We start from the raw sequence: 22,625 nt of genomic DNA, 5'->3' as shown, positions 1-22,625 counted from the left end.
ACGAGGTGTTGGTGAGCCCATCACCATTTCTGATACAGTGAAGCCTGTTGATAAAATGGAGCCTCCTGAAATTGAACTTAATTCTGAGTTAAGAAAGGGCATTGTTGTCCGTGCTGGAGGAAGCATGAGAATTAATATTCCCTTTAAAGGCCGTCCCACTCCAGAGATAAACTGGTCTAAGCATGATGGTGAACTACCAAGTAAAGCTCAAATTGAAAAGGGTTTGGATTATACCCAGCTTTCAATTGATATATGTGACAGGAATGATGCAGGAAAATATACTCTTAATCTACAAAACACCAGTGGTAGCAAATCAGCATTTGTTTCAGTGAAAGTTCTGGATACACCAGGTGCTCCACTAAATCTAACTGTTAAAGATATCACAAGAAATTATGTAACTCTTGTTTGGGAGCCTCCACTTATTGATGGTGGAGCAAAGATAAAGAATTACATTGTTGACAAACGTGACTCAACTAGACCTGCCTTCTCTAATATAACTACAAAATGCACCAAGACCAGCTTACGTGTTGGTGACCTCAGTGAAGGTGGCATTTATTATTTCAGAGTCATGGCTGAGAATGAGTTTGGAGTTGGTCTGCCTGTAGAAACTGAAGAATCTGTGAAGACAGCAGATCCTCCTTTACCTGTGGGTAAGGTCATATTGACTGATGTGACGAAATCTTTTGCATCATTGTCATGGGAGAAACCAGACCATGATGGTGGTAGTAGGATACTTGGATATTATATTGAAATGCAGCCAAAAGGATCAGAAGACTGGGTCGTAGCAACTATTACCAAAACATGTGAAGGAACAGTCACAGGACTTAGTGCTGGCAGGGAATATCTCTTTAGAGTGTTAGCCTACAATGATAAAGGAAAGAGTGATCCAAGGTCACTAGCAGCTCCAGTCATAGCTGGTGATATAACAATTGGACCAGCTCTTCAACTCACTTTCAACACATATAGTGTGCAATATGGTGGAGAGCTGAAAGTAGAAATTCCAGTAAAAGGTCGCCCAACACCAAAGGTCACATGGACTAAAGATGGCCACTCATTAAAAGAGACAACTAGACTAAATGTCTCAAGCACTGCAACATCAACAGTTCTTACCATCAAAGATGCCAACAGAGAGGATTCTGGCAAGTATACAGTAACAGCTATAAACAATGTCGGATCAGTCTCTGAGGAAATTGGCGTAATTATCTTAGACAAGCCTGGTCCACCTGTTGGCCCAGTTAAAATTGAAGAAGTAAGTGCTGACTATGTAGTAATTTCATGGGAACCCCCTGTGTACACCGGTGGCTGTCAGATAAACAATTACATTGTGGAGAAACGAGACACAACTACCACAGCCTGGCAGATTGTTTCAGCAACCATTGCACGTACAACACTCAAAATCTCTAAACTGAAAACGGGCTCGGAATATCAGTTTAGAGTGTTTGCTGAAAACAGATATGGAAAGAGTTTGTCTATAGATTCAGCACCTGTTGTTGTTAGCTATCCTTTCACTGAACCTTCAGCACCTGGTACACCATTTGTGTCCTCAGTAACAAAAGATCACATGACAGTTGAATGGAAGCCACCTAGTAATAATGGAGGTAGTCCTATTCTTGGGTATCACATTGAGCGCAAAGAGAAGAACAGCATTCTCTGGACAAAGTTGAACAAGCTTCTCGTTACTGATACTCGACTCAGAACAAATGGTCTTGAGGAGGGCATTGAGTATGAATACAGAGTATTTGCTGAAAATATGGCAGGAATAAGTCCATCTAGCAAAATATCAGAAAGTGTGGTGGCACGTGACCCATGTGATCCTCCTGGAACTCCAGAGGCTATTGTCATCACTAGAAGCCTTGTTACACTTCAATGGGCAAGGCCTCAATATGATGGAGGCAGTGCAATCACTGGTTATATTGTTGAAAGGAAAAAGCTACCTGATGGTCGTTGGATGAAGGCTAGCTTTACAAATATAATTGACAATCAATTTACAATTACAGAATTGACAGAAGGAGACCGTTATGAATTCAGAGTAATTGCAAGAAATGCAGCTGGTGTTTTGAGTGAGCCTTCTGAAAGCACTGGACCAATTACTGCACAGGATGAGATTGAAGCACCTTCAGTTTCCATGGACTCCAAATTCAAGGATGTCATGATCGTGAATGCTGGAGAAACATTTACTATTGAGGCTGAAATTGCAGGAAAACCACTCCCAGATATAAAGTGGATAAAAGATGGAAAGGAAATTGACAGTGCTACCCCAAGAATGGAAATTAAATCCACTATTACACATACAGTTTTAACTGTTAAAGACTGCATAAGAGTAGATGGTGGACATTTTGTCCTTAGCCTCAGCAATGTGGGTGGAACAAAACAGGTTCCTGTAAATGTTAAGGTTCTAGACAGACCTGGTCCTCCAGATGGACCTCTGAGGATAACTGGGGTCAAAGCAGAGAAATGTTATCTACACTGGAACCATCCAACACATGATGGTGGAGCTGGTATTTCACATTATATTATTGAAAGGAGGGAAACCAGCAGACTGTCTTGGACTATGGTAGAACCCAAAATCCAAGCTATCAGTTATAAAGTCACCAGACTATTACCAGGTAATGAATACATCTTTAGAGTCATGGCAGTAAACAAGTATGGTATTGGTGAACCACTTGAATCTGAACCAGTTATAGCAAGAAATCCTTTTAAGACTCCTGGTCCACCTTCAACTCCGGAAGCAAGTGCAATCACTAGAGATTCAATAGTGCTTACATGGGACCGTCCAGAGGATGATGGTGGTTCTCAAATTGATGGTTATATTCTGGAAAAGCGTGATAAAGAAGGTGTCAGATGGACAAAGTGCAACAAGAAAAGACTAACTGATTTGCGGTTTAGAGTCACTGGCTTAACAGATGGACACTCTTATGAATTCAGAGTGTCTGCCGAAAATGCTGCAGGTGTTGGTACACCAAGTGAACCATCGGAATATTACAAAGCATGTGATGCAACCTATCCTCCTGGTCCACCAAACAATCCCAAAGTTACAGACCATTCAAGTACAACTGTTTCCCTTGCATGGAGTAGGCCTATTTATGATGGTGGTGCTCCAATCTCTGGATATATTGTTGAGATGAAAGAAACAATTGGTGATGAGTGGATAGTATGTACACCAAGCACTGGTGTTCAAACAACTCATTTTACAGTGAAAAATGTCAAGGAGAATGCAGAATACAACTTCCGTATTTGTGCAATTAATATCGAAGGTGCTGGAGACTTTGTTGATGTACAAGGCTCTGTAATTGCTGCTGAGAAACTTGAAGCCCCAGAAGTAGAGCTTGATGCTGATCTGAGGAAAATTTTGAACGTTCGTGCAAGTGCAACACTACGCTTGTTTGTTACAATTAAGGGACGACCTGAGCCAGAAGTTAAATGGACAAAGGCTGACGGTATCTTAACAGAGCGTGCCCAAGTTGAAGTCACAAGCTCTTATACAATGCTTGTAATTGACAATGTTGACAGATTTGACACTGGCAAATATGTTTTAACTCTTGAAAATAACAGTGGCACCAAGTCGGCATTCATAAATGTCAGAGTCCTAGACTCCCCCAGTGCTCCTGTAAACTTTATCGTTAAAGATATCAAAACAGACTCAGTCCAGCTGCATTGGGACCCTCCACATATTGATGGTGGGGCCAAGATTACCCATTACATTGTGGAGAAACGTGAAGCAAAAAGAATGGCATTTACAACTGTGACAAATAGTTGTGTCAGGAATTCATTCAGAGTTGACGACCTCCAGGTGGGAGGTGTTTATCACTTCCGTGTACTTGCAGTGAATGAACATGGTGTTGGCTTGCCAACAACCACCACAGAGCCAGTCAAAGTCTCTCAAGCACCTCTGCCACCAGGTAAGATCACCCTTGTTGATGTAACTCGGCACACCGTAAGCCTTTCTTGGGAAAAGCCAGAACATGATGGTGGTAGCAAGATAACAGGTTACATAGTAGAGATGTTGACTAAAGGATCAGAGAAATGGACTGCATGTGCAACAGTAAAAATGCCCGAAGCTACAATTGAAGGACTTACAACAGGGGAGGAATATTCATTTAGAATTTCTGCCATGAATGACAAAGGAAAGAGTGATCCTAAACCACTTGGAGCATCTGTGGTTGCCAAGGATATTACAATTGAGCCTGTTATTGACTTGCTATTCAACACATACAGCATTAAATCTGGAGAAGATCTCAAAATTGATGTTCCATTTAGAGGCCGACCTCATCCAGAAGTGGCGTGGAAGAAGGATGGCCACACCCTGAAGCAAACAACTAGAGTGAATGTTCTTACATCCAAAACATCATCAAAGATTGTTATCAAAGATGCAACAAGGGAAGATGCTGGAAAATATGAAATCACACTGACTAACTTAGTTGGTGTATGTTCAGCTGAAATAACAGTTATCATTCTTGACAAACCAGGTCCACCTATAGGAATCAAAGTAGATGAAGTAAGTGCAGATTACATTTCATTATCATGGGAACCTCCAGTTTATGATGGTGGGTGTCAAATCAATAATTATGTGGTTGAGAAGAGAGATACGACCACAACAACATGGCAAATTGTTTCAGCCACAGTGGCAAGGACATCAATTAAAGTATCCCATTTGACACAGGGAACTGAATATCAATTTCGTATTGCTGCTGAAAATCGTTATGGCAAGAGCCATTCTGTTGACACTGTACCAATTGTTGCACAATACTCCTTTACACCACCTGGCCCTCCAAAAGACCTTCAAGTTGCTCATGCTACAAAGTCAGGCATGTTGGTTACATGGAAAAAACCATCCAGTGATGGTGGAAGTCCAGTCATTGGCTATCACTTGGAATGCAAGGGCCAGAGCAGCATTCTGTGGACTAAGATCACAAGAGGTCTTGTTACTGATACACAATTTAAAGTTACTGGGCTTGAAGAGGGTCTTCTCTATCAATATAGAGTATATGCAGAGAATATTGCAGGTATTGGACCTTGCACAAATGCCTGTGAGCCTGCTGCTGCAAGAGATCCATGCGATCCTCCAAGTCAGCCAGTTGTTACTAACATAACACGAACCTCTGTTTCACTTTCCTGGTCTAAACCTGAAAATGATGGTGGTGCCAAGGTGACTGGTTACATTGTAGAACGAAGAGAACTACCAGATGGTCGCTGGTTGAAATGCAATTTCACCAATCTCCAAGAAACATTCTTTGATGTGACTAGCCTGGTTGAAGATCAAAGATATGATTTCCATGTGATTGCTAAGAATGCAGCTGGTTTACTTAGTCAGCCATCAGAGTGCACAGGCCCTGTTACAGTGAAAGATGACGTTGATCCACCACGCATTACAATTGAAGACAGTCTACGACAACTAGTTGTAGTCAAAGCAGGAGATATACTACGAATTGATGCTGAAATTTCTGGACGCCCCGCACCTGTGATTTCATGGGCAAAGGATGGCAAAGAAATTGAGTCTAAAGCAAGAACTGAGATTTCTTCAACATTCGCAACCACCACACTGATTATTAAAGACACCATCAGAAGAGACTCTGGACAGTATGTTCTCACATTACAGAATGTTGGTGGTACCAGATCTTTAGCAGTGAACTGCAAAGTCCTTGATAGACCTGGCCCATCAGCTGGACCATTGGAAGTAACTGGTGTGACAGCAGAAAAATGCACATTAAATTGGGGACCACCCCAAGAAAATGGTGGGGCAGAAATTCAACACTACATTGTGGAGAAGCGTGAAACAAGTCGCCTTGCTTGGACATTAGTATATGCAGACATGAGGGCCACAACATGCAAAGTCACAAAACTGCTTAAAGGCAATGAATACATTTTCAGAGTTCGGGGAGTAAATAAACATGGAACAGGAGAAACTCTAGAAAGTGATCCCGTGAAAGCCCTAGATCCATTTACAGTACCCGCTGCACCAACAAATGTTGAGGTCACAAGTGTTACAAGCGAAGCAATGACAATCTGCTGGGAAAGGCCTATTTCTGATGGAGGCAGTAGTATTGATGGTTATGTAATAGAAAAACGTGAAAAAACAGGTCTTCGCTGGGTTCGTGTCAACAAAAAGCCTGTTTATGACTTAAGAGTCAAAGCCTCCAATCTTCGTGAAGGAAGTGAATATGAATACCGCGTATATGCAGAGAACGCTGCAGGTCTGAGTGCACCAAGCCATCCTTGCCCATTGACTAAAGCAGAGGATCCATTATTCTTGCCATCTCCACCAGTGAAACCAAAGATAATAGATTCAACCAAGTCTACTATAACACTTTCTTGGAACAAGCCCCTGTTTGATGGTGGTTCTCCAGTCACAGGATACTCAGTTGAATATAGGCAAACCAATGAGGAGGACTGGACTGTTGGTGTGCAGCAAATCAATAACACTGAGTTTACAGTTGTTGGGCTGACATCAGGAGCAGAATATGTCTTTGTGGTTAGGTCAATTAATAAAATTGGTCCAAGTGAACCCAGCCCTGAGACTGATCCACAGATAGCAAAGGACAGTGAAGATGAGCCTGTTTTCCTCATCAGTAATGAAATGCGAAAAACACTGATTGTTAAAGATGGCAGCTCATTCACCCTAAGAGTGCCTTTCAAAGGGAAACCTGTGCCACATGTCATGTGGAACAAGCCTGATATAGATCTAAGAGCTCGGGCAACAATTGATATAACAGATACTTGCACATCTGTCACAATTGAGCAAGCTACAAGAAATGACTCGGGCAAGTATACCGTGACCCTACAAAATGTTGCTGGAACAGCCACACTAACATTGAATGTCAAAGTGCTTGATTCACCTGGACCACCTGCCAAACTTTCAGTTAAGGAAGTGACCAAAAACTCTGCAACAATAACATGGGACACACCAGAAAATGAAGGCGGTGCTCCTGTCAAGAACTACCTTGTTGATCTACGTGAGGCAAGCAAAAAAGGGTGGACAAGAGTCACAGAAAGTTGTCCCAGAATAACCTTTAAAGTGCCTGACCTTCAAGAGGGCGGTGTGTATTATTTCAGAGTCACTGGTGAAAACGAATATGGAATTGGAGTACCACTTGAAACTAAAGAGGGAACAAAGATTACAGGTATGATACTATTCCAAGTGAATGGTTACCAGCAAAAAAATTATATAGTTAACTCTGATGTACTGTAAGTAACTCTTGCATAAACCTTTGTTTCAGAAAAACCAAGTCCACCAGCAAAACTTGGAGTAACCGAGGTTACAAAAGACTCTGTCTCACTAGCTTGGAGTAAACCCGAGCACGATGGAGGAAGCAGAATTACAAATTACCAGGTGGATGCTTTGGAGAAAGGACAACAGAAGTGGATAAAATGTGGTGTCACCAAATCAACTCACTTTGTTGTCTATGGGTTAAGAGAGAATGGTGAATATTATTTTAGAGTCCGGGCTGAAAATCATGCTGGACTAAGTGACCCTAAAGATATGGTTCTACCTGTCCTTGTTAAAAATCAACTCGGTAAGTAATTTGACTTGTTTGTAATTAAAATGTTGATTATAGTTTTACATTTTGACAATATGGCAGTTCATCATGAGAAGTAACACAATCATTTTGCTGTCTGCTATCAACAGAGGCACCTGAAATTAACATGAAGGACTTTCTACACAATACTGTCTATGTAAAGGCAGGCTCTAATCTTAAAGTAGAGATCCCACTTGCTGGTAAACCTTCACCAAAAGTATCGCTTTCAAAGGATGATCAGATTCTGAAATCAACCATGAGGTTCAATTCAGAAGTAACACCTGACTGTCTTATCATCACCCTGCGTGACAGTGTTGCCAATGATGCAGGCAGATATGACATTACAGCCTCAAACTCAAGTGGAACCACCAAGTCCTTTATCAATATTGTTGTCTTAGACAGACCAAGTCAACCTATTGGTCCAGTTGAGATGTGCGATATCACAGAGGACAGTGTAAGTCTGAAATGGCTTCCATCTGCATATGATGGTGGCAGCCCAATAACCAACTATATTGTTCTAAAACGTGAAACGACAACAGCCAACTGGGTTGAGGTTTCATCTGCAGTCGCAAGATGCACAATTAAGATTCTGAAATTAACTACTGGAGTTGAGTATCAGTTCAGAATCAGGGCTGAAAATCGCTTTGGCATCAGTGAACACCTCGATTCTCCAACCGTCACAGTTAATCTGCCATACAGTAAGTAGCATAACTTTTGAACTAGTAGAATTCATTTATATTTGACTAAATGAAAATATCAACACCATTTTTTTCACTGTTACAGAAATTCCGGAGGCACCTTCAACACCATGGGTATCTGTTGTTACCAAAGAAAGTATCACTGTCAACTGGAAAGAACCTTCTTCTGATGGAGGAAGCCATATATTTGGATACCACCTACATATGAAAGACAAAAACAGTATTTTGTGGAAGAAGGTCAACAAAACTGTTATTCGAGCCACACATTTCAAAGTAACAGACATCAATCCAGGCCTTATCTATGAGTTCAAGGTAGAGGCAGAAAATGCTGCTGGTATTGGTCCTATCAGCAACATTTCAGATGCTGTACTGGCAATTGATGCTTGTGGTAAGTCTATTCTAAAATATGAACTGCTTAGGGTAAACATTTCAAGTCTGCTTACTGGTAATTCTGATTTAAATTATGCTACTGTTTTCTAGAACCACCAACTGATGTTCGTGTCACTGATATCACAAAGAATTCAATAAGCCTTGAATGGAACAAACCTGCCTATGATGGTGGAAGCAAAGTGACAGGATACATAATTGAGAAGAAAGACTGTCCAAAAGGCAAATGGTTCAAAACTAATCTATTTAAGATTTCTGACACCAAGTTTACTGTATCAGGCCTCATACAAGATGAATCTTATGAATTTAGAGTCTTAGCCCAGAATGCAATTGGCTCTGTCAGTAACCCTTCAGTTACTGTGGGGCCAGTTACATGTGTGGATACTTTTGGTGCTCCTAAAATTGAGCTTCCTCAGGAATACCTTGATATTGTAAAATACAGAGCAGGAGCATCCATTGAACTTAAAATTGGCATTATTGCCAAACCACAGCCAACAATTGAATGGTACAAAGATGGAAAAGACCTGGAGTCTGGACCTCAGGTAGTGATGTCCAATACCACAGATTCTGTCTGCATCTCAATAAAAGAGGCTACACGTATAAACAGTGGAACATATGAACTTAAGATCAAGAACTCTTTGGGCTCAGCATACGCTGCTATCCGCTTGCTTATTCAAGGTATGTGATATATATATATATATATATATATATATATATATATATATATATATATATATAATTACTATATTATTCAATGTATGCTATATTATATATTTTTTTCATTATAATAATTTTATTGTTTCTATATTAGACAAACCTGGGCCTGCAGGAGAAATTCAATTCAAGAAGATTACACAAGATACTATAACCCTCATGTGGGATCCTCCAGCTGATGAGGGTGGTGCAATGGTTACCCATTACATTGTGGAAAAACGTGAGAGTAGCAGAATCATGTGGTCAATAATATCTGAGAAATTGGAGGATTGCATTGTCTCTGTTTCAAGGCTGATCAAAGGAAATGAATACATCTTCCGTGTTCGTGGCGTGAATAAATATGGAATTGGAGATCCATTAGAATCCGAACCTGTCATTGCACAGAACTCATTTGGTAATTTTTTTTTTCTTTTATATAAACGCTTAATGTTTTGAAACTTTTGGCTCATATATAAAGCAATCCCACTCTTACTGTTTTGTTTTACACAGTACCTCCCAGCCAACCTTCCAAACCACAGGTCACCATGATTACTAAATCAACAATGACTGTTACATGGGAAAGACCAAGTCTAGATGGTGGCAGTGATATTGATGGATATTATCTGGAGAAACGGGAAAAGAAAAGCCTACAGTGGTTCAAGGTCATTAAAGATACAATACGTGATACTAGGCAAAAGGTCAGCAATCTTACAGAAGGAAATGAGTATCAGTATCGTGTTTGTGCAATTAATAAAGCTGGTGCAGGTCGATACTCTGATGCATCCATCTTCTACAAAGCATCTGATCCCATTGGTAAGATTTTTTTTATTTGTTATTTATGATGCTCTCAAATTTTGTGGAAAATATACCTATTCATAGAACATTGTAATGTTGTTTTTGCAAAAAATGTTTTATACAAAAATGCTTACACAATATATCTTAATACATTTTCAGATCCACCAAGTGAGCCAACAAAACTTAAAGTTGTTGATTCAACCAAGACTTCAATTACACTTGGATGGGTAAAACCTGTGTACGATGGTGGCAGTGAGATCACTTGCTACATAGTTGAGCAAATGGAAGTTGAGGAAAAAGAGTGGGTCACTATAAGCTCCAAGGGTGAAGTCAGAACCACTGAGTACGTGGTGTCCCATTTGAAACCTGGATCATATTATTACTTCCGTATCTCTGCTGTTAACTGTGCTGGAACTGGACGCCCAATTGAAATGATTCAGCCAATACAAGCTAAAGATATTTTGGGTTTGTGTTTTTACCTAAATGTTCCTATTCAAAAACTAAATTTTATTAAGTATTTACATGCTTGGTTGATTTAAATCTAATCAGTGATCAATGTCTCTTGAATCCCAACAGAGGAAGCTGATGTGGACCTTGATATTTCAATGTCAACTCAATATACAGCAAAGGCAGGCAGAGATGTGGAAATTATGATTCCTCTGAAAGGCAGACCTGCACCGAATGTCACATGGCGTAGAGGAGATAGGAATATTGGGTCAGATGCAAAATATACAATTAATAATACAGAATATTCAACGACACTCATCATTCCAAAGGTCACTCGGGATGATTCAGGCAAATATCTCCTTGAGATTGAAAATGGAGTTGGTGAACCAAAGAACATTACAATCTCTTTGAGGGTATTAGACTCCCCATCAGCTTGTAGTAAGCTGGTGGTGAAAAATGTTACACGTGGTAAACTCACTCTGAGCTGGGATCCTCCTCTGATTGATGGTGGATCTCCAGTTACAAACTACATCGTTGAGAAGAAGGATGCCAAACTCAAGGCTTACTCCATAATTACAACAGAATGTACCAACACATCATGCAAGGTTGACGGCCTGTCAGAAGAGATTGCCTATTTCTTCCGTGTGTCTGCTGAAAATGAAAATGGCATTGGTGATACTTGTGAGACCACAGAACCTGTTAGAGCCACTGAGACCCCTGGTCCTGTAAAGAACCTTGTTTTGGTTGACTCGACTAACACATCTGTAACTTTGGCATGGACAAAGCCTGATCATGATGGTGGCAGTCATATTTCTGAGTACATCATTGAAAAGAAAGATGATGATGCTGTGAATTGGAGCCCTGCTGGTACATGCAAATGTTGCAAGTTTGAAGTAACAAATCTTCAAGAACTCTCTGAGTTTTTCTTTAGAGTGTATGCCAAAAATGAGAAGGGTCGCAGTGACTTCGCTCAAATTGGACCCATTACCGTGAAGGAGTTCTTAATTCCACCTGAAGCCAACCTTATTGATTATCCACATGGTGAATTAAGTGTCAGAATTGGACAAAATGTGAACATTGAATTGCCATTCAAGGGTAAACCAAAGCCTGCAGTTCAGTGGATGAAAGATGATGTTCCTTTGAAGGAAAGTGAACAGGTTCGCTTCAGACAAACTGAGAATAAAGCAAGTCTAATTGTAAGAACTGCTAGAAAGGAGAATGCAGGAAAATACACTCTGGTCCTTGATAACAGACTTGTCAAGAACTTCTTTGACATTAAGGTCATCACTCTTGGTCCTCCCTCTGTACCGGTAGGCCCTATTCGGTTTGATGAAGTCAAAGCACAGAGCATTGTTATCTCATGGAATGAGCCACAGGAAGATGGTGGTGGAGAAATCACCTGCTACAGCGTGGAAAAGAAGGAAACGTCTCAAGCGGCTTGGAAAATTGTTTGTTCAAGTGTTGTCAGAACCACATTCAAGATACCCAATCTGGTAAATGGCACTGAATACCAATTCAGGGTGCGTGCAGAAAACAAATATGGAGTAAGTGAGCCTCTCAACTCGGTCGCCATTGTTGCTGAACACCAGTATAAGCCACCAGGTCCACCTGGAAAACCTGTTGTGTTTAATGTTACAAGTGATGGCATGACTGTTTCATGGGATGCACCCAGCTTTGATGGCGGCTCTCCTATTACTGGATACCATCTTGAGAAAAAAGACAGAAACAGCCTTCTGTGGATGAAAGTCAATTCCAGTGTAATCTCTGGAAGAGAGTACAGGGCCATTGGTCTGATTGAAGGTCTGGAATATTCATTCAGAGTGTATGCTCAGAATAATGCTGGCATGAGTCTGGTCAGTGAGCAGAGCAAGCACAAACTTGCTATTTCTCCTGTTGGTGAGTCTTGTGTCTCATGTTCACAATCAATGTACATGAACAGATGAGGTTAGGTCAACCTTAATAAACAATATCTTATGTATTTCATCTCCTTTTAGATCCTCCTGGCACACCTAACTGCATTGATGTTACAAGAGATTCTGTCACACTTCAGTGGGAGCCACCTAAGCGTGATGGAGGAAGTAGGATTGTAGCATACAGTGTTGAGAGGCGCCAAGGAAGAGGACGCTGGCTGAGATGCAATTTTATTGATATTAGTGAATGCCAGTTTACAGTGACAGGACTTGCATGTGGTGACCGCGTCGAATTTAGAGTAATTGCTAGAAATGCTATTGGAACAGTCAGTCCACCATCACAGTCATCTGGCTACATCATGACCAAGGATGAAAGTGGTATGTATATCATTTACAGGGCAAGAAATGTAGGCTCCAAAAGTATTGGAGTAAAATATTATATTACATTTTATTAAATTAAAGCTGTGGTTCTAATATCAATGTGTTTTGCAATAGACTTAAAATAACATTGTAATATCTGGCATTATTTTTCAGTGATTCCTGAGATTCAGTTTGCTGCTGAAAAGACTCTAACAATCAAAGCTGGAGAAAACATCAAACTCAGTTGCGCTATTGGTGGCCGGCCTGTGCCTCAGGTCACATGGTATAAGGATGGAAAACAGCTTGACAAAATGCTTGTTGACATCACAACCATAATTGGATCAAGCTCACTGTTCATTAGAGATGCTAATCGTAGTGACCGTGGAATCTATACTGTTGAAGCCAAAAACAGCTCTGGAACAACAAAGGAGGATGTTCTCGTCAGAGTACAAGGTTTGTAAAAAATAATATATATATATATATATATATATATATATATATATATATATATATATATATATATATATATAATGTAAGTAGATTTAAATGTAAATAATTAGAATTATAACAATCTGTGTTTGATTCAGATACTCCTGGACCACCTGAGGGCCCACTTCGCTTCACAAATATCTCAGCTGAGAAGGCAACACTTTGGTGGAGTCCACCAGACAATGATGGCTGTGCAGCCATCACTCACTATGTGATTGAGAAGCGCGAGACTTCTCGTATTTCTTGGGCACTTGTTGCATCTAAGTGCGAAGCCTGTTCTTTCAATGCCACCAAGTTGATCAAAGGCAATGAGTATCAGTTCCGTGTTTCTGCTGTCAACATTTTCGGTGTTGGCAAACCACTCGAATCAGATCCATTTGTTGCCAAAATGCAGTACAGTAAGTCACCTCTATCCTTTGTTTTAACAATGTCCAAAAATATTTCAGCAGAATTATAAACTCAATTGTTGTTTTTATTATTTTACAGCTGTACCTGATGCTCCAGGAACACCCGACTGCACTCATGTGACAGGAAACAGTCTAACACTCTGCTGGACAAGACCAAGACTTGATGGTGGCAATGAAATAAAACATTATATCCTTGAAAGAAGAGAAAAGAAGAGTTTGCAATGGGTGAAAGTTTCAGCAAAGAGACCAATCACAGAGCTCAGACACAGAGTTACAAACTTGACGGAAGGAAATGAGTATGAATTCCGTGTTATGGCTGAAAATGGGGCTGGTGTAGGTCCACCAAGTGGAGTCTCAAGACTCTTTAAGTGCAGAGAACCTACAAGTGCACCTAGTGCACCAACAGTGGTAAAAGTCATTGACTCAACAAAGACCTCTGTGACCCTGGAATGGACCAAACCAATCTTTGATGGTGGTCTAGAGATCATTGGTTACATCATTGATATGTGCAAAGCAAGCCTTGAAGAATGGCACAGAGTCAACAACCAGACTTGTATACATACCTCATACACAGTTACAGATTTAGAACCAGGTGAAGAGTATAAATTCCGTGTATGTGCTGTTAATGGTGCTGGAAAGGGAGAAGCTTCTGAAATTCCAAATGCAGTGCAGACAGTTGACAGACTGACATCACCAGAAATTGAGATTGAAGCGGATTTCAAACAGACGCACATTGTGAAATGTGGAGGAACAGTTTCTCTTCATGTGCCTTTTTGTGGAAAACCTACACCCCTGGCTACATGGACAAAAGCAGATGAAGAGCTTGGTGTTATGGTGGACATTCATACTACTGACACTTTCAGCACATTAACAATTGAAAACTGTACCAGATATGATGCTGGAAAATACACACTTTCCCTTGAAAACAATAGTGGTCGCAAAGCCATTACATTAACAGTAAAAGTGTTAGACACACCTGGGCCACCAGGTCCTATATCATTCAAGGATGTGACAAGAGGAGCTTTGACTCTAATGTGGGATGCGCCATTGAACGATGGTGGCGCTCGTGTTCATCATTATATTATTGAAAAACGCGAGGCAAGTCGCCTGAGCTGGCAAGAGGTCAGTCCCAAGTGTACACGACAAATTCTCAGAGTGACCAGTCTTGAAGCTGGTGTAGCATACTGCTTCAGGGTCACAGCAGAAAATCAGTATGGTATCGGCGAACCTTATGAAATGTCCGAACCTATTATTGCCACAGAGGAACCTGCACCGCCCAAGAGGTTGGACATTATTGACACTACATCTTCAACAGCCACCTTGGCATGGATGAAACCTGAGCATGATGGTGGAAGCCGCATCACAGGATACATTGTTGAGACCAGAAAGAAAGGCTCAGATCGCTGGGTTGTTGGTGGTCAAACAAAATCTTTGAAGATGGTCTTGGAGGGCTTGATTGAGAACACAGAGTATGAATTCCGTGTCAAAGCACAAAATGATACTGGAGTCAGTTATCCAAGAGATGCACTTACCTCTGTTATCATCAAAGAACCTCGTATCGAGCCAACTGCAGACATCAGTGGCATCAGCAAACAGCTAATTACCTGTAAGACTGGCAATTCCTTTACCATTGATATTCCCATTAGTGGCAGACCCGCTCCAAAAGTGTCCTGGAAACTTGAGGAGATGAAACTTAAAGAAACCGAAAGAGTCTCTATCAAGACTTCAAATGTGAAAACCACCCTACTGGTTAAAGATGCTAAGAGAGGGGACAGTGGAAAATACTACCTTACTCTGGAGAATGCAGCTGGGTCAAAGACATTCAGTATTACTGTAATTGTCTTTGGTAGACCAAGCCCACCATCTGGTCCAGTAGAAATCACAGGAATCACATCAGAATCATGTGTGTTGACATGGGCTGAGCCTACAGATGATGGTGGATCAGATATAACTAACTATATAGTTGAGAAACGGGAATCTGGTCAAACTTCATGGCAGGTTGTGAACTCAAGCGTGAAACGACCAACCATTAAAGTCACCCATTTGACAAAATACATGGAGTACACCTTCCGTGTCAGTGCAGAGAACAAGTTTGGTGTTAGCAAACCAATTGAGTCTCAAGCTATTGTGGCAGAACATCCATTCAGTAAGTACAATTAACTTTTGATGATTGCTTCTGTTGATGTTTATTATGTATTCTGCAAACTATACCTATATTGTTCCATCTTCCAGTACCACCAAGCCCACCTACACGTCCAGATGTGGTGTTAGTGTCTGCTAATGCCATTTCCATCAAATGGGATGTCTCATATCATGATGGCGGAAGCAAGGTGACTGGATATTGGATTGAGAAAAAGGAGCGCAACACTATTTTATGGACACGGGAAAATAAAATCCCATGCATTGAGTGTCATTATAAGGTCTCTAATCTGATTGAAGGCCTTGAATATCAGTTCCGTGTATATGCCATGAATATTGCTGGTCTAAGCAAAGCTAGTGAAGCTTCAAGACCAGTGCTAGCTTTGAATCCAGTTGGTAAGATGAATTTTTTATTATTATTACTATTTAAAATAGTTTATAAATGCTGTTTGTTAGTGACATAGAAATTACTGAGTGATCATTTTTTCCTTTTAGATCCACCTGGCAAACCAGAAGTATATGACATTACAAGATCTTCAGTGTCTATTAAATGGTCTGTACCATTTAATGATGGTGGCAGCAAACTTGTGGGTTATGTAGTTGAACGCAAGTCGTCCACTGACGATGATGAAACTCGTTGGCTGAAGTGCAACTATACTACCATCACAGACAATTCCTTCACTGTAACATCTCTTGAAGAGGGAGCAGTTTATGAATTCCGTGTCATTGCTAAGAATTGTGCAGGAGTCCACAGTATGCCATCAGAATCAACTGGTCCTATCACATGCAAAGATGAATACAGTAAGATAAGTTCCTGATTAATATTTGGCTGTATATGTCAAATTAAGATTAATCTAACATTCATTATTAATTTATTTCAGCACCACCAAAGGCTGAGTTAGACAGCAAACTTGTCGGTGAGACAGTAACTATTAGGGCTGGATCAGACCTGGTTCTTGATGCTGCAATAGGTGGTAAACCTGAACCCAAAGTATGCTGGTGCAAGGGTGATAAGGAGTTGGAGCTGGGTGATAAATACTCACTGACATACACCAGCACAAGAGCTATGGCAATAATCAAATCATGTAACAGGAATGATACTGGAAAGTATATATTGAGTGTTAAGAATGCCAGTGGAACCAAAACTGCAGCTGTCATTGTTAAGGTTCTTGGTAAGTCATCAAACATCATTGAATTCTATCTTAGTTAAATCAAAATATTACATATCTGGCTGATATTGTGAAACATACTATTTTTTTCCATACCAGATACCCCTGGTCCTCCAGATGATAAAATCATGATCAGCAGGGTCACAGAAGAAAAATGCACAGTTTCTTGGAAGATGCCTTCCGAGGATGGGGGAGCTTCTGTCTCACACTACATCGTTGACAGACGTGAGACCAGTAGACTCAACTGGGTTGTCATGGAAACTGAATGCAAGACCCTTTCTTGTGTCAGTACAAAACTAATCAAGAACAATGAATACGTATTCCGTGTGAGAGCTGTTAACAAATACGGAGCTGGTGTACCACTGGAGTCTGAACCAATTATTGCAAGAAATGCATATAGTAAGTCCTTTGAAAAATTACACAGATTTGCTGAGTTTCAGAAAAGCAAACATTATTAAAATCGTATTTGTGTATTACAGCTGTTCCAACAGCTCCTGGAGCACCAGAAATTACAGCTGTCGGCAAGCAACATGTCATTATTGAGTGGCTGAAGCCAGAGAATGATGGCGGTAGTGAAATAAACAATTACATTGTGGATAAACGTGAAGCGAGCAGTTTGAGATGGACCAGAGTAAACAAGACATACGCTATCTATGACACAAGACTGAAAATAACAGGTCTATTAGAGGGAAGTGAATACCAATTCCGCGTTACAGCTGTCAATTCTGCTGGCACAGGCTTACCAAGTGAAGCCTCTGAATATGCTCTTTGCAGAGATCCAACGTGTAAGTAATTTTTGTTCGCCTAACCACATCATGATTCCATGTATATTCCATTATTAAACTGTATTTTAATGGTGGCATAACTGTGTTTTATATGCTACAGATACCCCAGCTACTCCATCAACTCCTCGTATAGTAGATACTACCAAACATACCATCACTATGACATGGACCAGACCTATGTATGATGGTGGTTCCAATGTCACAGGCTATGTTGTTGAGATTCTAGAAGAGGGAAATGAACAGTGGTATAGAGCCACCCAGAAGATCCTGACTAGTAATGAATATACTGCAGTTGGTTTAACAAGCAACAAAAAGTACAGGTTCAGAGTTGCTGCAGTGAATGCAATGGGCACTGGAGAGTTCAGTGAAGGCAGTGTGGAGACTGCACCCATAGAAAGAGTTGGTAAGTTTGTTCAGGCCTTTCATAATTCATCTTTTTATTGGGAAGCTATAAAGACTGTGTTTATAAGTTGTGTATTCTTTATATTAGAAGACATGGGCGAGTTATGAACCTGGGGTGGAGTTTGAGTAACAGTGTCTCCATTTAAATGCAATTTTGGCATCAGAGTTTTCTTGTGTAATGTCGGATTAAACAAGAAGTAGTATCAAGTCTGTCGATCAGTGTATAACAGTTATATACCTGAATTATAATCACATTAATAATAAATGTAAAAATCAATGTCAGTGATATTTGAATGCACAAAAGTATTATACAATTTATATATTTACACAAAGTATTACTTTTATAATCATTTTAAATATTTATTTGTAATGTCCCTTTAAAGTAATTGGATTAGCCTCAGGGTTGTTTAATGAATAATTACGTTAAGTTCAAATTAGCTAAAATGTAGCAACGGAATGCTATGCATTGTCAGATTATTCTTTACCCTTTTATTACACACAATTTGCACAACTAATTACCAAAAAAAAGTGTTTTATTTATTTATATATTTATTTATTTATTTGTTTATGTAAAAAAAATAGTCTTGATTTAGTGTCTTGACATTGGGTTTTGCTCACAAATATATTTTGGTGAAACTACCTTACTAAGAAATTATTTTCGAAAGATTTCTTTTTTTAAGATTTTAGTGGGTGGTCTACCGATTACTAAAAAAACATTGTAAATTATGTGGACAATTTATTTAGACAATTAAATTAAGCAGGTCTTTAGAATATGCATAATCCTTCCTTGCTTGGATTTAACTCACATAATTAAGTAATAAACTCTGATAAATACCCACAAACAATATTCAGTTATTTATTCTTTACAATAAGCCTATTTTGCAGGAACTAATCTTTACTTAATATTCAAAACTTCTCAGAAATTCCTGATATTGAATTACCCGAAGACCTGAGGAAAACTGTTTGCCTGAGAGCTGGCAGCACTTTACGTCTGAATGCAACAATACTTGGAAGACCACTGCCAGTTGTTACATGGAGGAAGACTGGAATAGACCTTCACTCACGGGGCTACATTGACACAACAGAGAATACTACAACTTTAATAGTTGAGAAGGTGCACCGTTATGATGCTGGAAAATACACAATTGAGGCTGAAAATCCATCTGGCAAGAAGATAATTACTATTCTTGTCAAGATATATGGTAAGAGAAAAGAAATAAATAAGTTTTTTTTGTTTGTTTGTTTTTGTTGAGTTATTTATATTTACAAAATGTTCTTTCAATTCCAGATTCCCCTGGTCCTTGTGCTACAGTCAAGGTCAAGGATTACACCAAAGAATCGGTTGTCATTACATGGGATGTCCCTACTATCGACGGAGGGGCTCCTATCAGCAACTACATTATTGAAAAACGTGAAGCATCAATGAAATCTTACAAAACAGTGACAATAGAATGCAAGAAGACATTGTACAGAATCACTGATTTGGAAGAAGGAACACGATACTTCTTCAGAGTACTTCCAGAAAACATATATGGTATTGGAGAACCTTGTGAAACAACCGAGTCTGTGCTTGTATGCGAAGTGCCATCGATTCCTCAAGATTTGCAAGTCATCGACGTTACAAAATCTACAGTCATTCTTGGATGGGAGAAACCACTTTACGATGGTGGCAGCAGACTTACTGGTTACGTTATCGAAGCTTGTAAGAAAGGAACTGACCGATGGATGAACGTTGCTAGCGTGAGATCATCAGTGTTTCAGCACACCATAGATTCTCTGAATGAGAATGAGCAATACTTATTCAGAATTAAGGCTGAAAACAACAGAGGAGTCAGTGAACCCAGAGACTTGGTGTCACCTGTTACTATTCAAGAACAAAGAGGTATGTGACTATTCACTTGTATTTAAATAGAGCTAAGCAAAACATTAACAATGAAACATTATACATGATATAATGATATAATTATGACTGAATTTATTTTCCAGTTATGCCAAGGATTGATCTGACTAGCATACCTCAAAAGATTGTAAATGTGCACGCTGGCAAGCCAATTGTGCTCAACATTCCCATCACTGGAAGACCTGCACCAACGTGCTCATGGTTCTTTGGTGGCAGTAAAATGAAAGACACACTGGACCGTATTAAAATTGAGACAACTGCACAGTATACACATCTTATGGTTCGTGAAACTACCCTTAATGATACCGGGGACTATACTCTTGAAGTAAAGAATATCACAGGAGTCGCTACAGAAATCATCAAAGTCATCATTCTTGGTAAGAAAGATATTTTTGCCTCATCCTAAATTGTGCCTTTTGTTAAGGATTTACAGCTTTTCCAGCATAACTCACAGAAACTCAATGCACCTTATTTGCAGATAAACCCGGCATTCCAGTTGGACCAATGCGAATTGATGCGATTGATGCCACATCTGTAACATGCAGCTGGGAGCCACCAGTGAAGGATGGAGGTGCCAATATCAGTGGCTATGTTGTTGAACAACGAGATGCTCATCGCCCTGGTTGGCTGCCAATTTCTGAATCTGTCACAAGACCCACATTCAAATTCACTAGACTTTCTGAGGGAACAGAATATGTGTTCCGTGTGGCTGCAACAAACCGTTTTGGCATCGGATCATTCCTTCAGTCTGAAGTTGTTGAATGCAAGAGTGCCAAGAGTAAGTTAACATCCCAAAATACACCCTCACACACATACACACATACCTAAACAGATTAATAATAATGTTTCCTTTTAACAGCTGTTCCTGGTGCGCCAAGCATACCTGAAATATTTGATGTGTCCCATGACGGTATGACAATCACTTGGAAACCACCAGAAGATGATGGTGGTTCCTCAGTGGCCGGCTACATCATTGAGCGTAAAGAAACTAGATCTGACAGATGGGTGCGCATCAATAAGAATCCAGTGACGATGACCAGATACAGATCAACCGGTCTAATTGAAGGTCTTGAATATGAGTACAGAGTGACAGCTTTGAACTCCAGAGGCAATGGCAAACCAAGTCTGGTCTCAAAACCAGTGATTGCAATGGATCCTATCGGTATGTGCAAAGAAACATTCATATATATATAGTATTAGTTTATTTGAAGGAAAAATAAATAAATTTATAAAAAATGTTATTTATATATATATATATATATATATATATATATATATATATATATATATATATATATATATATATATATATATATGCGTTAACAGCTTACATTTTATGAATGTGCAATCAATGCAGCATGCATTTCTGTTTGACCATATTTCTTAAAAAACTATTAATAATAAATACATTTTATAAGTATATAATGTATTATGTACATGTTTAATGTATTTATATACATTTACTATTTCTTCTCATACAGTACCTCCAGGCATACCTTTGAACCCGAGGGTCACAGATACAACCAGGACCTCTGTGTCACTGGCATGGTCTCCCCCAGAGGAAGAGGGAGGTGCCATTATCACTGGTTACCTAGTAGAGATGCAGAAGGTTGACCAGATTGAATGGACCAAATGCAACACAACTCCAACAAAGATTTGTGAATATACCCTGACACATATGCCCCAAGGTGCCGAGTATAGGTTCCGTGTGATGGCATGCAATGCTGGTGGACCTGGAGAACCAGCTGAGATTCCAGGAGTAGTTAAAGTCACAGAAATGCTTGGTAAGAACAAAAAAAGATTGTAAACAATCTCTGTTTCTACTATATGTGTTTGCTAATCCTTTCAACGCTAAAACAACCTGCATTCATATTTTAGAATATCCTGGTTATGAGCTGGATCCGAAGTACCAGGAGGGTTATATTGTCAGACAAGGTGGAGCTGTCAGGCTCTCAGTGCCAATTAAAGGAAAACCATATCCCACCTGTAAGTGGACAAAGGAAGGCCGTGACATCTCTCATAGAGCTATGATTGCCACTACTGAAGAACGCACAGAGCTGGTGATAAAAGAGTCACACAGGGATGACACTGGAACCTATGATCTTGTGTTGGAGAACAAATGTGGAAAGAAAGCAGTGTACATCAAGGTTAAAGTTATTGGACCCCCGGATCCACCTGAAGGCCCACTGGAATTTGATGATATCCAAGCTCGTTCTGTAAGAGTGAGCTGGAGACCGCCCTCAGAGGATGGTGGCTCTGATATTCTTGGTTACGTTGTGGAGAGACGTGAGGTACCAAAGGCAGCATGGTACACTGTGGACTCTCGAGTAGTTGACACTTCACTTGTGGTCAAAGGACTTAAAGAAAATGTTGAATACCACTTCAGAGTTTCAGCAGAAAACCAGTTTGGAATTAGTAGATCTCTGAAATCAGATGAGTCAGTTATACCAAAAACACCTCTCTGTAAGTGTTTTTTCACATTTTTCACAATAGCCCAATCTTTCTTATTATTCATCATTATATATGTTAT

General features: G+C 39.8%; 1 protein-coding gene across 1 annotated transcript in view; it reads left to right on the top strand.

Annotated features, from left to right (window-relative positions):
* Positions 1–22,625, top strand: part of ttn.2 (titin, tandem duplicate 2) — a 178,045-nt gene that overhangs the window by 145,318 nt on the left and 10,102 nt on the right. Inside the window, 26 exon segments of the mRNA XM_046845789.1 lie at positions 3–7,118; positions 7,215–7,511; positions 7,625–8,212; positions 8,298–8,600; positions 8,693–9,277; positions 9,411–9,707; positions 9,803–10,105; positions 10,247–10,552; positions 10,664–12,430; positions 12,529–12,822; positions 12,979–13,257; positions 13,392–13,691; positions 13,780–15,846; positions 15,933–16,235; positions 16,335–16,640; positions 16,721–17,011; positions 17,108–17,407; positions 17,488–17,793; positions 17,894–18,196; positions 19,116–19,397; positions 19,484–20,077; positions 20,182–20,472; positions 20,574–20,873; positions 20,955–21,257; positions 21,577–21,879; positions 21,974–22,558. Coding sequence (XP_046701745.1) covers positions 3–7,118; positions 7,215–7,511; positions 7,625–8,212; positions 8,298–8,600; positions 8,693–9,277; positions 9,411–9,707; positions 9,803–10,105; positions 10,247–10,552; positions 10,664–12,430; positions 12,529–12,822; positions 12,979–13,257; positions 13,392–13,691; positions 13,780–15,846; positions 15,933–16,235; positions 16,335–16,640; positions 16,721–17,011; positions 17,108–17,407; positions 17,488–17,793; positions 17,894–18,196; positions 19,116–19,397; positions 19,484–20,077; positions 20,182–20,472; positions 20,574–20,873; positions 20,955–21,257; positions 21,577–21,879; positions 21,974–22,558 — 18,969 coding nt within the window.

Source organism: Silurus meridionalis, chromosome 3, assembly GCF_014805685.1.
Source record: "Silurus meridionalis isolate SWU-2019-XX chromosome 3, ASM1480568v1, whole genome shotgun sequence".
Classification (NCBI taxonomy): domain Eukaryota; kingdom Metazoa; phylum Chordata; class Actinopteri; order Siluriformes; family Siluridae; genus Silurus; species Silurus meridionalis.
The sequence above is the reverse complement of the archived record's forward strand: the minus strand, read 5'-3'. Positions and strand labels throughout refer to the sequence as shown.